Source organism: Microcaecilia unicolor, chromosome 6 (assembly GCF_901765095.1).
Source record: "Microcaecilia unicolor chromosome 6, aMicUni1.1, whole genome shotgun sequence".
NCBI classification, from domain to species: domain Eukaryota; kingdom Metazoa; phylum Chordata; class Amphibia; order Gymnophiona; family Siphonopidae; genus Microcaecilia; species Microcaecilia unicolor.
Genome location: NC_044036.1, coordinates 211,402,992 through 211,419,996, shown reverse-complemented (window position 1 = coordinate 211,419,996; position 17,005 = coordinate 211,402,992). Strand labels below are relative to the sequence as shown.

At 44.1% G+C, this 17,005-nt stretch overlaps 1 protein-coding gene across 1 annotated transcript in view; it reads right to left on the bottom strand.

The window, feature by feature from the left end:
- The window catches only part of LOC115471985 (histone acetyltransferase KAT2A-like), a 754,860-nt gene that overhangs the window by 198,516 nt on the left and 539,339 nt on the right, over positions 1-17,005 (bottom strand). The window contains 1 exon segment of the mRNA XM_030205993.1: positions 969-1,083. Within this exon segment, the coding sequence (XP_030061853.1) occupies positions 969-1,083 (115 nt within the window).

Here is a 17,005-nt window from a genome sequence, read left to right as displayed (position 1 = left end):
TTCTCTTTTTTTATGTAATGCTTTTTTAATATAACACTGTTGTACTACAAAAGCCACACCTATTACATGTATATTTTTGTCTTTTTATATTAATATACCATTAAACAATTTTTTCTTACACAGAAGTATACATGTCATTTTTATTTCCTTTTTAATATATATGTATATATTTATATGATTGTTTTAAATCATTCTTTTAAATGATTGTGTTTGTTTATTGTAGGCCCCTAAGGCAGGCACTTGGCTGAAACACGGTGCCGTGTCGGGCATTATAAGAATAAAGATTTTTCTACTGCAGCTTTGTCTTCCTGTTGTTTTTTGGAAGTGCCCTGCTGATCACACTACTCCTTTGTGTGTATTTTGATACATATTCTACCATTCTTTTATTTGTCATTTATATTTTTACATTGGCTTGTGTTTTTAAGTTGCAAATCTCCTTTTCAAACAAAGGGTATCAAGGTGTCCAGGGAACAATTCTTAACTTTCTTGAAACACTGAGATGGATGAGATGGAACCCCTCCGCCCCTCATTCTTTGTGATCATGGAATAAAATTTCAGCTTAATTATACCTCCTAGAATGGAATTGACTGCATTTGTGTGCTTGTTATACCTCATTATGCACCATAACATTACTCTGGTTCTAACCACTGTCCTTCTCAAAATGTATTGGTACTTTGAGAAAGTCAGAAAACAAAGAGGTGACCTGTATTTCATGTACTGTTTCCTTTGATCTCTCACACCACAATTTGTTTTGAATCTTATTCACCAAGCACTCAATTACTTCTCAAGCCTTCTTAGATCTCCAGTAAATCAACCAAATCAAACTAAATAAAAGAGAAAAAAAGAGAAGAGAGAGAAACCAGAGCTAACTAATAATTCAGGATCATTGGACAATCTAAAATATAGCAAAACACTAATCTCAACCTGATACTGGACTCATGAGATGAATATATGAAAAAGCAACATACGTATTCCTGGTATGTTATCAACAGGAATCTGACGAACTCCTTCTTTGAAGCAGCTGAGTCCTGGATAAACCTTGCGAATCTGTGCTTGTTTTCGTTCAATCAATTTCTTGATTATCTTAATAAAATGATAATTGCATAAATAGTAATACTGATCTTGTACTGGACTTGACAAACATAATGAAGGATTACAAATTATCTATGCTATAACTGACACTCATTTCATGTGCCTAGGATGGTTGTGTGGACAATGACAGGACACTATGAATCACATACATTGTACAAAACAGCTGCTAGAAAACTAAACTGCTGGTAAGGCACAACAAAAGAGAAAGAACTCTCCACATTCCAACATTCTGGATACATTCAGAAGTGTAACCAGAAACAAACCTACTTTTTGAAAGGGATCGAAAGTTTGACACTACTTATTATTATTAGAACTTTCATAAGCATTTTATGACATTTATCCAGCAAATGCAAAAACTGTCCTTCAGGAGCTAGTTCTGAGTGCACACCCAGGCACCATATTTGAGTCAGTTATGGTTTATGGTAGATAAACTGAAATATATGATTAATCAATCAATTTCTAAAAAAAATGAGAGCGCATGTGTTTGTGTGTGCATATATACAATGCCTTGCAAAATCCTTCACACCCTTGCATACTTTTCACATTCTATGGTCTGAAAAATACAGTTGAAAATGCATTAAATTAGGAAGCTAATTCACTGATTAACAAACTCTATATGGCCAACATAAAGGAACATGCATGGATAACACCCCCTATAGTAACACTATATAGTACTACTATATAGTGTTATAATATATGGCACTACACCTCAGAGCCTGGCTTATTAAAACTTCCTTGCAAGACTGCACTAAAGACTAAAGACATGGTGTCAGATCAGCATGACTTGGTAGGTTTTCGCCTCTCACTGCTGGATTTCTGTCTGCATCTTAGTATTATAGAGTTGTTTAATTAAAACTTCTTAAGGTACTAGGGATATCAGATGAATATAAAGAGCCTTAAGATTATATGGTGTAATATGTAATTTATTTAGTGTTTGCTTCTCAGAAAATAATTAAAACTCTAATGCAAACTCTCCTTTTGTTGTCCTAATTAGAAAAATTGACTATAAATGAAGAGTTGAGCTAGGGGTGGGTGGGAGCTGGGGAGGGTGGGTAGGAATGACTGAATTAGGCCCTGCTGTTCCTTCCAGGTCAGCAGCAGTGCTACCCCTCCAACAGGCGAAGAACAGAAAATAACTTTCTTTTAGGACAGTTTTAGCCTCCTTTCTAATACTCTTGGCTATTAAACTTCTACCTCAAGAGAAAGTTTCAGTTTAAAACTAGGGGGAAAAGGGATGTATGCTATAAAAACTAGTTAATAATGCTTGCTTCTCTTCTTTTATTTTTTATCTAAGACTGAATTAAGCCCTGCTGTTCCTTCTAGAGTCTATCTGTTAATGCTGTGGCAGAAAATTCAAGTTTTAAAACTATGGGGGAAAGGGTATGGAGACTAGCTAATAAAGGTTGTTTTTTTTTTTTTTTTAATTCTGTGTTTATCAATATCCTACAATTCCTCTTGTAAATCCAATCTTTAAGTTACCAAGCAAAGAGCAAAATAATGTCACTTATTAGAGAAATGTCCTCTTCTCTCAGAACTTCTCAGAAAAGACATGTTGGGTGCAAGTACCCCAGACATGATGCACACTGATGTAAAAACTAGGCCAAGAGCTTAGGGAGCATGCCTGGATGCACTCATCGATAGATAACATCAGGAAAGACTGGAGTGTCGGTTCAGAGACAGACTGCTGAACTGCAGGGGTTGAGATAGGTGCTTGGTCCTGGCTATATGAAGACCTGCACAATGGCACCTCCTCCATGGAGTGGGAGTGGACCTTCTGGCGCCGATGCTCTTGGGGACCAAATCCCTCGGTGCCCAGCAGCTCTCAGCACCGTGTGTCGAGGGGGATCGATATCGATGCTTCTTTGCCTTTGCCCAACGCCAGTCATCGATGCTCCTCAGTGCTGACGATAACGACGTTGAATCCCCATGCTGCCTCAGTGTCAGGTCCAATGTTGACTGATCCTGGGAGCCCTGCACATGGGTTGACATTGAGGCAAGTGGAGACCCACTTGATGCACTCCACTAACAGTGTCTGATGCACCTGATGCAACTCCCAATGTCGATGTTGATACCGAAGCCAAGGTTTCAGACTGGGCTCCAAAGGTTTTCTCTTTCTGGGCAGTTTGGTTCTATTCTCCATAGAAAGCTGGAAGGGGTATGTTAAGGCCCCAAACACTTTCCTCTTGTAACCTAACCTAATTTGTCCCTTTACCCCAACTATGTATTTCTCCTATCCGGAACTGGTAATCACCACTTACGGAATTATGTAAGGCAGATTGAGCCTACAAATAGGTGGGAAAATGTGGGATACAAATGTTATAAATAAATAAAAAGACACCAAGAATGAGTGTCATTGCCACAGATAGTCCCTATAGCACCGGTACAGCACTTAAAGTCACTGGGGACTTCAATGACATGGAAGGGAAAACAGTTCTGGCCAAATCAAATGGCTCGAATGGTGACTGAAAAAAGGGGCAAGCACCTGTAAAATAGAGCACAACCAGAGCTCAGGCTTAAGAGGGCCTACTGAGTGTGGTATAAAAAAAGAAAGAAAATTTAAAAGTTGGGAAAAAGTGAACTAAATTATAAAGGACATGAGGGGAGAATTTTCTAAATAAAACAAAACAAAAATCAGGGCAAAAAACCCTGAAGGGAAGGCACAAAATAAAAAAAAATAATGCTCATGCACCAGACTCTGTGAGGAGCACGGGGTAATTACTTTTTCTTTTCCCTGAAGATAAGAAGAGACTGCTGGTCCTGCACTGTCATGGCGAGTGGGAAGGCACTCGTACATAAGCGGTGGGGACGCTGTGTATGTTCTTAAAGCTATACTAGCTTGTTTAAGCTCCACACCAGGCGACAAGGATGACGTCACCCAAATGTGAGAATATGGCCTGCCTATCCTAGGAGAATATAGTAGTTAAATGACAGGTTCCATAGTAGGAAAAAGATCTATGTGTCATCATCAGCACTACATTGGATCCTCGGGTGAATGAGTGGTTGCAGTCAAAAACACAAATAGAATTTATATTTTTATTTATTTGGATTTATTTATTGAATACAACCAAGGATGTTAGGTATTAGTAGGAAAGGAATGAAGAATAAAATGCAGCATATTATATCATCTCTGTATGATTCCATGGTGAGAGAAGAGCAATCAAAACAATATAGAAAATGAAATGGCTCTCTTATGAGGAAAGGCTAAAGAGATTAAGGCTCTTTAATGAACATAAAATGTACATCTAGAATTCACTGTCAGAGGATGTGATAAAAACAGTTAGCTTAGCTGAGTTAAAAAAAAGATGTGGGCAAATTCTTGCAGGAAAGGTTCATATACTAATTATTAGCTAGGTAGACTTAGGGAAAATCACTGTTTTTCTATGTGTATAAAGAGCATGGAATCTATCCTTTGGGATCCTGTCAGGTACCTGCGACATGGATTGACCACTGTTACAAAAAGTATATTAGGACTTGACGGACCATTTAATATTAGGATGCTTTGGGATGGTTTCTAGACTGAAGTCTTCAAATCTCAACACATATTTTCTATCAGGTTTGGGCTATCACTGAGCCATTCAAAGACATCACTTTCTTTTTGTTAAGCCACTTCATTGTTGCTTTTATTCTGTGCTTTCCTACTGAAAGGTCCAGTCTTAGGTCTCTGGTAGACAAACAGATTTTCTTGCAGGATCTGTCTGTACTTTGCAGAATTCAGTTTTCCCTTAATAATCAGGTTCCCTGCCCACTGCTGCTGCAAAATATCCTAACTCAACAAGACATAGCCACCAGAGGGCGCTCTTATGGTGGAAGACTGCTGTAATGACCTGAAGGGAGCCACTAGAGGGTCCTTGTATAATTTTGTAGAGGCACTAAGGGGAGTCCTGCCTCAACAATAGCCCTGACACAGATAGCTAGGGAAGGGAAGGAGGCTACCCTTGTGCTAAGCTGAAGAGGAGGACCCATGTCCGAAGATGGGAATAGTTCCCTTCAGAAGGCAAGCCCATTGGAGAAGGTTCTAGAATATAGGAGGAGCCAAGGAAGGGTGGGGCTGGTAGGAAGCAGCCCTTTAAAAATGCCTTTTCCCAAGAAGATAAGGAGAAGGGGAAGGAGCCCTCCAAGAAGAATGAAGGCTGCCAAGCAATTGATAACTGGACACCAAAGGAAAGAATCCATAACAACAGGCTGGAAACCCTGGGGCTTGGACCCCAAAGGAGGATCTCTAAAGAAAGACAAGGTACTTACCAGAAGTCCAGAATAATGGGAAGGATACGGAACTTTGATTTGGCCAGTGTGGAAGGAACACTAGGAGCCTTGAAGTAAGATTCTGATGTTAACAGCCAGGGGGTGAAGGACAGGATTGTAAAGTTGAAGTGAATAGTCTAGAAATCGATGAATAGTCTACATGTTCCCCAGTCAATGTCAATGTGTCATTTATATATCGCAGTATCCCTTCACAGGTTCACAATGGTTTACAAAAGATAAATAAATTACAGAGAACAATAAATCACCCAAAACTACATGTAGAAGAAAATAACCATAGTCAGTTTTTGAACAGCAAAGTTTCAATTTCTTTTGGAACATCAAGTAGGTGCTCTCCAACCTAGAGTTCCGTACAGATATTACAGCAAAAGGGAACCAAGTATTAAAAGTTTTCAAAAAATGTACCCCTCTAGAACTAAGTAAACCAAATAATAACAATGCTAGTATTTGAGAAGACAGACTAATTAGGAAATCAGAGAATAGGTTCCCCAACAGTTCCGATGTACACCCACAGATAAACTGAAACAGTACACAGGCTGATTTAAAAATTACTCACTTGGTTGACGGGGGGCAAGATGGCTGACATTGGAGGCTTGTTAACATCGCTCCTTTAGCGTCTGGATTTTGGAACAGTTTTCTGCGGGAACACCAATGGTGAAATGCAAGAGCAAGGTGCGGATGCTTCCGTCTACAGACTCACCTGTGCCAAACCTGGTACAACAGATGCTGACAAGCTTTGTGACTTTGGTTACTGTAGCGACCCGAGAACAGGAGCTGGGCATTGGAGAGCTCTTTCCTGCAGCGTTAGACACCACGCTGAGTTCAGCATCGTTGAAGACTCCTCCCAGACCCGGTAATGCGGTTGGCTCAGTGTTGCAAGGGAACACCGCCGAAGCCGGAAGTGCAGCCATGGTGAACCCACTCGATGGTGCAGCAGGAGCTTGCATGTCCTCTCTTCAGGTGATTCCTCTAGAGGTGGCAGTGGCTGCTGACGGAGGTGATCTGGAAGCTCAGCTGGGAGAGGAGGAGTTTGGACAACTTGAACGCTTGGGACAGCTTGCAGTGAGTGTACCCACAGAATTGAGAGGTGCTGGCTGCTATCGGATCTTTGGAAAGTACTATGCTGCATACGTTTGATAGAACTTTGGAAGGTCCTAACTTTCTCCAAACACAGATACATACCCAGGGAGAGGCTGATAAGAAACAAGAGGAGAGGATTTCAAATTTAGAACTGAAGTCTGTTCAGGCTGGTTTAGTAAAAGACAATCTTGTGTCTCATAAAAAAATGGAGGTGTTGGAGAAATATGAATGACGCCTGAATATTGAGATTTTTAAATTTTCCAAGGTCACCTATACTCTCACCTTTCGAGATGTTAAAGAAATATTTGACTGAAGTCCTGAAAATAACTGTGGACTCTATACCACCTATTATTAGAGCACATTATGTTGGAGATTCTGTTCAGGTCCTGAGAGTTGATGGCAATAAAGTTGGGGCTTGTCAGAGTTTTAACTTAACAGAATTCTTGGAGAGTTCTGGAGAGGTTGTCACAAAGCCACCTTGTCACTTTTGCCTTTGAACCAAATCGGTTCTGGGTTCTTCGTTTATATTTCTGCTTTAAGGATCAAATGTTTCTTGGTAAAAAAATTTGTGTATTTCCTGATTTATCCAGGGCCACACAAATGAGGAGAAAGGCCTTTATGGCTCTTAAACCTCAAGTTTTGGCCTTGGGAACTACTTATTTCTTACAAATTCCTTGTAAATGTGTTATAAAGTTGGGTCTAAGGTTTATTCCTTTGTTGACCCAGGACATTTAAGTAATTTTGTAGAGGCTAGGAAACTGCCAGTTCCGACTGTTGCAAGATCCGAGACAACATGGTTTTACCAAAGGGAAATCGTGTCAAACGAATCTCAATGAATTCTTTGACTGGGTGACTGGAGAATTAAATCAGGGATGTGATATAGACGTAATCTACCTAGATTTCAGCAAGGCTTTTGACATGGTTCCCCACAGGAGGCTCTTGAACAAACTGGACGGGCTGAAGATAGGACCCGAAGTGGTGAACTGGATTAGGAACTGGTTGACGGACAGACGCCAGAGGGTGGTGGTAAATGGAATTCGCTCGGAGGAGGGAAAGGTGAGTAGTGGAGTACCTCAGGGATCGGTGCTGGGACCGATTCTGTTCAATATATTTGTGAGTGACATTGCTGAAGGGTTAGAAGGTAAAGTTTGCCTTTTTGCGGATGATACTAAGATTTGTAACAGAGTGGACACCCGGGAGTGTAAAACATGAAAAACGATCTGCAGAAGCTAGAAGAATGGTCTAAGGTTTGGCAATTAAAATTCAATGCGAAGAAATGCAAAGTGATGCACTTAGGGAGTAGAAATCCACAGGAGACGTTTGTGTTAGGCGGGGAGAGTCTGATAGGTACCGACGGGGAGTGGGATCTTGGGGTGATAGTATCTGAGGATCTGAAGGCTACGAAACAGTGTGACAAGGCGGTGGCCGTAAGTAGAAGGTTGCTAGGCTGTATAGAGAGGGGAGTGACCAGCAGAAGAAAAGAGGTTTTAATGCCCCTGTATAAGTCGTTGGTGAGGCCCCACCTGGAGTATTGTGTTCAGTTCTGGAGGCCGTATCTTGCGAAGGATGTAAAAAGAATTGAAGTGGTGCAAAGAAAAGCTACGAGAATGGTACAGGATTTGCGTTACAAGACGTATGAGAGACTTGCTGACCTGAACATGTATACCCTGGAGGAAAGGAGAAACAGGGGTGATATGATACAGACGTTCAAATATCTGAAAGGTATTAATCCGCAAACGAACCTTTTCCGGAGATGGGAAGGCGGTAGAACTAGAGGGCACGATACGAGATTGAAGGGGGGCAGCCTCAAGAAAAATGTCAGGAAGTATTTTTTCATGGAGAGAGTGGTGGATGCTTGGAATGCTCTCCCACGGGAGGTGGTGGAGAGGAAAGCAGTAACGGAATTCAAACATGCGTGGGATAAACATAAAGGAATCCTGTTCCGAGGGAATGGATCCTCAGAAGCTTAGCTGAGATTAGGTGGCAGAGCCGGTGGTGGGAGGCGGGGCTGGTGGTTGGGAGGCGAAGATATTGCTGGGCAGACTTATACGGTCTGTGCCAGAGCCGGTGGTTGGGAGGCAGGGATAGTGCTGGGCAGACTTATACGGTCTGTGCCAGAGCCGGTGGTTGGGAGGCAGGGATAGTGCTGGGCAGACTTATACTGTCTGTGCCCTGAAAATGATAGATACAAATCAAGGTAAGGTATACACAAAAAGTAGCACATATGAGTTTATCTTGTTGGGCAGACTGGATGGACCATGCAGGTCTTTTTCTGCGGTCATCTACTATGTTACTATGTATCCTCTCCCATAGTGAATGTGAATGTAATTGTAGCCTCTGGAAGAGGAATAGGTTCTCCACCTTTCCATATTGGAATAGGTTTCTCCTCCTTTCCATTTTCCTTTACCCCTCTCTCTCTCCTTTTTCTTTTTCTATTCATTGAGGTTGTATATTTTATTATTATTTATTTGTTACATTTGTATCCCACATTTTCCCACCTATTTGTAGGCTCAATGTGGCTTACACAGTACCGGAGAGGCCTTTGCAGGCTCCGGTGTGAACAAATACAGGGTGATGTGGTAAGATCAAGTTCACGTGGAACAGCCACATTAGGGAATCGGAGAACGGAAGAGTTGTGTTATGTCCATTACGTGCTTTAGTTTGGTTGTGTTGCAGAGATTAGACATTTCAAGCTTCTCCTACTAACCTACAAATGCACTCAATCTGCAGCCCCTCATTACCTCTCTACCCTTATCTCCCCTTACACTCCTACCCGAAACCTCCGCTTAAAGGACAAATCCCTCCTCTCTGTACCCTTCTCCACCACCGCCAACTCCAGGCTTCGCCCTTTCTGCCTCACCTCTCCCTATACTTGGAATAAACTTCCTGAGCCCATACGCCAAGCCCCCTCCCTGCCCATCTTCAAATCCTTGCTCAAAGCCCACCTCTTCAATGTCGCCTTCGGCACCTAACCATTTTACCTCTATTCAGGAAATTTAGACTGCTCCAATTTGATTGACCGCACATTTTGTCCATTAGATTGTAAGCTCCTTTGAGCAAGGACTGTCCTTCTTTGTTAAACTGTACAGCACTGCGTAACCCTAGTAGCGCTTTAGGAGTGTTAAGTAGTAGTAGTACTAAGTTGGATCGGTAGGGTATGCCTTTTTAAACAGGTTGGTTTTTAGTGATTTCCGGACGTTTAGGTGGTCGTTGTCCCGTCTGTGGCCGTGACCACCCTCAGACTTACCTTGTTTCTGGGGGTCAGCGTCTGTGCTGGCTTCTGTCTATCTCTGTGTTAGTTTCTCTGAGTGCTGATTGCTTCACTGGACCTCACCTGTGTGGGCTATGCTTCTCTGAAGAGCCAGCTTCCAAGATGGCTCCCACTTGCTCTGTGCCAGCTTCCAAGATGGCTCCTGCTTGTCTTTCCTGTGTGTTCACTTCTTATGTGTGTCAAGCCTCTCTCTGGTGGGAGTGTGTTCCCTGCTCCTGTCCTACGCAGGTGACATCGTCAGTGAGAGCCTTCATAAGGAAGTGCTGTGCTTGCATGTGGGGCCTTTGCATGGTGTTATGCCTTCAGGCCAGGTCAGGTTAGTTAGTGTTCTGCTGCACTACTGCTTAGCCTTTCTCTGGGTTCTGGCCCAGCTTCTCTTTGTGTCTGTGGACTGCTAGTCCTTCCGTGGGGGGTCTCTGCCCTGCTACTCTGTGTCTGTGGACTGCTTGTCCTTCTACTCCCTTGCTTTGTGTTTGGAGTCTGAAGTCTTCAGCCATTCTCCCTCTGTTTGTGGTGGGAGTCTGTAGCTTCAGCCTGACTCTGCTAGTCCCTGGTTATTCTATTGTTTGCTGCCAGTCCTGACCACTGCTTGTTCTGGACTTTCCTCGCTTGCTGCCAGCCCTGACCACTGCTTGTTCCTGACTTTCCTCGCTTGCTGCCAGCCCTGACCACTGCTTGTTCCTGACTATCCTCGCTTGCTGCCAGCCCTGACCACTGCTTGTTCCTGACTATCCTTGCTTGCTGCCAGCCCTGACCACTGCTTGTTCCTGTCTATCCTAGCTTGCGGCCAGCCCTGACCTCTGCCGGTTCCTGAACCCTGCTTCTGCCTAGCTAGGGTGTTTATCCTGAGTGTATATCCTGAACCCTGCTTGTATATCCTGAGGGTATATCCTGAACCCTGCTTCTGCCTAGCTAGGTGTCACGGCTGTGGCCGTGACCACCCTCATTCTTACCCTGTTTCTGGGAGTCAGTGGCTGTGCTGGCTTCTGCTTGTCTCTGTGTCTGTCTTAGTTTCTCTCTGGCTCTGTCTGCTGATTGCCCTACTGAACCTCACCTGTGTGGGCTATGCCTCTTCCAAGATGGCTGCCGCCAACTCCTCTATGCCAGTATCCAAGATGGCTCCCGCTGGGCTGACTTCTCTGTGTGTCAAGCCTCTGTTTGGATGCAAGGTGATTGCTGCAGCTGTGCCTCTGGTGTGGAAGGGCTTTATTAATCACTTAGAGACTACAGCTTTTGCCTTTGCATTTCGTCTAAGGGCCCTGGTATGTAGAGTGCTCTGTACACTGCTACATTGTTTGCTCTGTGTGAGTTTCTATGTTTGTCTAGCTAGCTTGGGCACAGTGGTGTTGTTAGCTGTGTATAGCTTTGCTAGTTCTCTGTGTATGTTTCCAGTGTATGACTTGTTAGCTTGGGCACAGCTTTGTGGTTAGCTGTGTATAGCTTTGCTAGTTCTCTGTATATGTTTCTAGTGTAGGACTTGTTAGCTTGGGCACAGCGGTGTTGTTAGCTGTGTATAGCTTTGCTAGTTCTCTGTGTATGTTCCTAGTGTAGGACTTGTTAGCTTGGGCACAGCTTTGTGGTTAGCTGTGTATAGCTTTGCTAGTTCTCTGTGTATGTTCCTAGTGTAGGACTTGTTAGCTTGGGCACAGCTTTGGTTGTTAGCTGGTGTATAGCTTTACTAAGTCTCCTGCGTTTGCTCTGTGTATGTTTCCAGTGTATGACTTGTTAGCTTGGGCGCAGCTTTGGTTGTTAGCTGGTGTATAGCTTTACTAGTCTCCTGAGTTTGCTCTGTGTATGTTTCCAGTGTATGACTGGTTTGCTTGGGCATAGCTTTCCTACTAGCTTATGTACAGTTGACTAGTCTTCTTGTGTTTAGCCTGCTGGTTTTCCGTGTGAGTTTCTTTTGCTTCTGGAGCTTCAGCCCTTGTTCAGTCTGTTGCCAGTACTCCGTGATACTGAAGCTCCAGCCTTTGTCTTGTTCCTTGACCTGACCATTGCTTTAAACCTGCCTACTGCCGGAACCCGGACATTCCCAGCCTGTCTGCCTTGCCTTCGCCTAGGTGCCAGGGGGCACTCCTGGATCCTCATTCCTGCTGTTCCTGCTTGCAAGTTCCAGTTCCGGTTTTTCCTGTAAGCCCTGCCGGCCGCCCGAACCTGAGGGCTCAACCCTCGGGGAAAGGTGGTTAAGCGTAGGTGAAGCTTAGGTCCAGTGTGTTCCAGTCCAGCGGGTTCCGGTCCCGTGGGTTCCGCTCCAGCGTGTTCCAGTCCAGCGGGTTTCACTCCTGTATGTTCCAGTCCAGTGGGGCCACTCCAGTGTGTTCCAGTCCAGCGGGCTCCACTCCAGTGCGCACCCGTCCGGTGCATTCCAGTTCCGTGTATTCCTGTGTAGAACTCCAGTCCGGGGTTCCGATCCAGTCTTGTCTCATCTCTACCTTGAAGGTGATCTTGCCTGCCACTGCCGCTCCACGGTAGTGGCCCAAGGACTCACGAAACCAGTGCTCCCGGGGAAGAAGCCTGACAGTATGCCAAGGTCCTTGAGCACGCGACACTAGGGCGTTTATCCTGAGGGTATATCCTGAACCCTGCTTCTGCCTAGCTAGGGCGTTTACCCTGAGGGTTCTCTTGAACCCTGCCTCTGCCTAGCTAGGGCGGTTACCCTGCGTGTATATCTTGAACCCTGTTTGTATATCCTGAGTGTACTTCCTGAATCCTATCTCTGTCTAGCTACTGTGTATTTCCTGGGTGTTTATCCGGTATCCTGCCTCTACCTAGCTAGTGGGTTTACCGGTGGGTATTCCCTGTATCCTGTTCTGCCTGGCTTGCTGCGTGCCCTAGTCCTTGCTCCTGTTACGCTTCTATATGTCTTGTCCCCTCGGTATGTCTTGTGGTTCTTGCTAGTGGCAGCGTAGCAGCTTTCAGTCTGAGTCTAGTAGTTAGTCTAGCTTCCTCGTGTTTCCCAGACCCAGGGTGGGTCCTCTGGATCTCCAGTTCTGGCCTCGTCCTGCAAGTCCTGCCGGCCACCCGCACGCTGGAGCTCAACTCCAGGGGAACGGTGGTCAAGTGCAGGTGAAGCTGTTCCTGTTCTGCTGGTTCCAGTTGCCTGCCTCAGTCATGACTCCAGTCCAGAGGTCCAGTCCTGTCCTTCCTTGTCTCCCGTTCCAGGGTGGTCTTGCCTGCCTCTGCCGCTCCTCGGCAGGGGTCCAAGGGCTCACGATTCCCGGTTCTGCCTCGAGGATCTGACAGAATGCAAAGGCCCTCGAGAACGCGACAGTCATACGTTGTTTTTCAAGGCTTTTGGTAATGCGTTCCACAGTTGTGTGCTTATGTAGGAAAAACTAGATGCATAAGTTGTTTTGCATTCCTTTGCAGCATGGGTAATGCAGATTTAGATAAGATCGTGTTGATTCGTAAGTTCATAAGTAATGCCACACTGGGAAAAGACCAAGGGTCCATCCAGCCCAGCATCCTGTCCACGACAGCGGCCAATCCAGGCCAAGGGTACCTGGCAAGCTTCCCAAACGTAGAAACATTCTATACATGTTATTCCTGGAATTGTGGATTTTTCCCAAGTCCATTTAGTAGCGGCTTATGGACTTTTCCTTTAGGAAACCGTCTAACCCCTTTTTAAACTCTGCCAAGCTAACCGCCTTCACCACGTTCTCCGGCAACGAATTCCAGAGTTTAATTACGCGTTGGGTGAAGAAACATTTTCTCCGATTTGTTTTAAATTTACTACACTGTAGTTTCATCGCATGCCCCCTAGTCCTAGTATTTTTGGAAAGTGGATGTATTTCTAATTAGTAAGTCGATCAAGTCTGTCATGTAACTCGGGGTTTCTCCACAGATGATTTTGTGAACCAGGGTGCAGATTTTGAAGGCGATGCGTTCTTTGATTGGGAGCCAGTGTAGTTTTTCGGAGGGTTTTTGCGCTTTCAAATCGCATTTTACCAAATATAAGCCTAGCTGCCGTGTTCTGAGCGGTCTAAAGTTTCTTTAAGGTTTGTTCTTTACATCCCGCATAAATTCCATTGCAGTAATCTAAGTGGCTTAGTACCATTGATTGTATCAGGTTGCGAAATGTTTCCCTCGGGAAGAATTGCTTAACGCGTTTGTTTCCACATTGAGTGGAACATTTTCTTTGTTGTGGATGCCAGTTGGCTCTCTAGTGTTAAGTTATGGTCCATTGTAACGCTGAGGATTTTCAAGCTGTCTGAGATAGGAAGGGTGTGATCTGTGGTGTTGATATTTGTGGGGATGTCCGCGCTGTGTTGGGATGAGAGGATGAGACAATGAGTTTTTTCTTTATTGAGTTTTAGTTGAAATGCATTTGCCCATGAATCCATGATGTTCAGGCCGAGCTTGATTTCATTGGTGATTTCTGTCAGTTTGGTTTTGTAAGGAATGTATATTGTGACATCATCTGCATATACGAAAGGGTTAAGGCCATGGTTGGATAAGGACTTGGCAAGTGGGGTCATCATTAAGTTGAATAGGATTGGTGATAGCGGTGATCCTTGCGGTATTCCACAGTCTGCTTTCCATGGTGATGAGATGTTTGAATTTGATTTTACTTGATATGTTCTTGTGGATAGGAAGCCCTTGATCCAGTTAAGTATATTTCCACCAATCCCGAACTTATCTAGTAATCTTATTAATATATTATGGTTTACCATGTCGACTTGGAGGAGAAGGATGTTTTTGCCTGTTGCTATTTCCTGCTTGAATTTGGCTAGGAGAGTAATACTGTTTCCGTGCTGTGGAGGGGGCGAAAGCCTGACTGTGATTTGTGTAAAATTGAGAATTTGTTTATGTAATCTGTAAGTTGTTTAGTTACCATGCTTTCCATCAGTTTGACCACCAACGGGATAGATGCAACTGGGTGGTAGTTAGTGATTTTGTTTGTTTTTTTCTTGGTATCTTTTGGTTTTGGAGTGAGTAGGATATTGCCATTTTCCTTAGGGAAGAGGCCTTGCTGAAGCATGTAATTTAGGTGGGATGTGAGGTCTGCTATGGTCAGGGGTGGATTTCATTAGGTAGCTGGGACAGGTATCTAGTTTACAGTGAGTGTTGGAAAACCTACTAATCGCCTGGGTAACTGTTTCGACGGTAAGGAGGGCGAAGTTTAACCAGGTCTGATCTGCTGGGTATTCTCCAATGGTTGGGTCCAATTCATTAAGGAAGTTTTCAATGTCGGTGTTGTTCTGAGGTAGCGTGTTGCGTAGGTTTACAATTTTTTCATTGAAGTACTTCGCAAGTTTATCTGCAGATGGGATGTCTGTATTCATGGTAGTGACCAAGTTGGTGTCTAGGAGTTTGTTAACGAGTTGGTATAATTTCTTCATGTCTTTGTAATCTGTCCCTATTTTGGTTTTATAGCATGATCTTTTGGCCTGTCTTATTGCGTATTTGTATTTTCTTTGAATTTGTTTCCATGTGTTGAGTGTATGTTCATCTTTTGTTTTATTCCATGCTCGTTCGAGTTTCCTGGTTTGTGTTTTTAACTTTTTCATTTCATCGTTGAACCATGGTGTCGAGTTATGCTTGCGTGGGGTTCTTGTTCATAAGGGCGCAATTTCATCTAGTATGCTTTTGCATCTTTTGTCCCATTCTATGAGGTAGTATATGGAGTCTGTTTGCGTTGCCCATTCGTTATTGTATATTAGTTGCCAGAATGTTTTCGTGTCTACTTGACCTCTTGTGCTGTAGGATGTATGTTCTAGTATTCATTGTATACCCTTCTTCCGCCAACGTAAGGATAAGTTTAGTTTATAGTGGTTGGTCCAGGGTGTCTCTGTCCATTTCGTATTTGTTATTGTTAGGTTCTGGTCTGTTGAGAGTTTGTGTGAGATGAGATCAAGTGTGTGCCCTTTGACATGGGTTGCTTGCACTTGTGGCCATTTGAGATTGCATAAATGGAGAAATTCCTTACATTCTCGTGCGTTGATAGAGTTCAGGTCTTCTAAGTGAAGGTTGATGTCTCCTAGTAGTAATGTATTGGAGTTGGTTACACGTGTGTTTAAAATGAAGTCCATGAAGTTGGTCTGGCCTTCGTTCCAATTACCTGGAGGTCTGTAAAACAAAACACAATTCAAATGATCGCGTAGGGTTTTGTTGTGGATTCTGATTGAAGCAATTTCAAGTTGAGGTGTTATGGACTCGGCAGTGGTTTTGGTGGTAAAGTGGGACCAATAGATTAGTGCTATGCCTCCACCTCTCTTTTCTTTTCTGATCCAGTGTAAGATTTTGTATCCTGGAGGGCACAGGTCTAGGTTTATAGGGTCCTTTTTGGTCATGGATCCAAGTTTCAGTGAGGAAGAGTAGGTTGAGGTTTTCTGACATGATCCAGTCAGTTAGTATTGCTGTTTTATTACAGCAGATCTGGTGTTGACGTAGCCCACTTGGATTGTTTGGAATGGGTCTTCTGTATATGGTGTTAAGTGGACTTTTGTTAGTTGCCGTTTCTTTGTTGAGGTGAGTTTGTTTGGGCCCTTCTTTCCCTTCTGTTGTGGTTGTTCGCATGTAAGCGTTCTTCCTTTGTTTAGGTTGTTATCAGTTTGGTGAGGTGTGGTGTATTTGATCAATCTATGATGATTGTGTAGTATGGGTATAATGTTGTTTTCTGCAAGTGGGGTGGTTAGTGTTAAGTGAATCCGTGTTAGGGAGTAGATTATTAGGAGTAGTTTGAGGGTAATCATTATGGTATATATTTCCTGTGGTTTCTATTAAGACCGTGTTGCCCCAATCTGCTCTCCTCACAAGCCTGCCTTCTCCGGTTGATCAAATACAGTGCAAAAGGTTCCCTCTCAGGCATGCCCGTCCTGCTGAAGGTGTCTTCAGTTCACTAGCACTTATTCAGTTTTTACTTTAGTTTTTACTGTCAGGCCTTTCAAGCCTTGTCAGTTGTAAAGTCTCAATATCTTGAAATATAATAGGCACTTTACTCACGGTCTGGTGATCGGACACGTTGCCAGGGCACAGAGACTCCGCAACCCTGGGAGCTGTGTCTATGTTGGAGGTAGACACCGGGGGGGGGGGGGGGGGGCAGCAGTCTCAGGCTGTCACTACTGCTTTGTTCTGAGCCCCTCGGAACCTGTCTCCGGGGCCTCCGCCGCGTTGCCCCTTTTCCTCTTGTCGCTGCTGCTGCACTCTGGTCTCGGTGCTGTTGAATGAGCCCTTGGTGGTTCCCTCCGAGAATGTCCTCACTCCTTCATAACTCCCATGCTCCTGGGGCAGCTCCACTGGACAGTGCTCCCCTTTCTTGCTACCGTCTGAGGAACCGGCGGGCGGGCGAGCAGGCAGAGC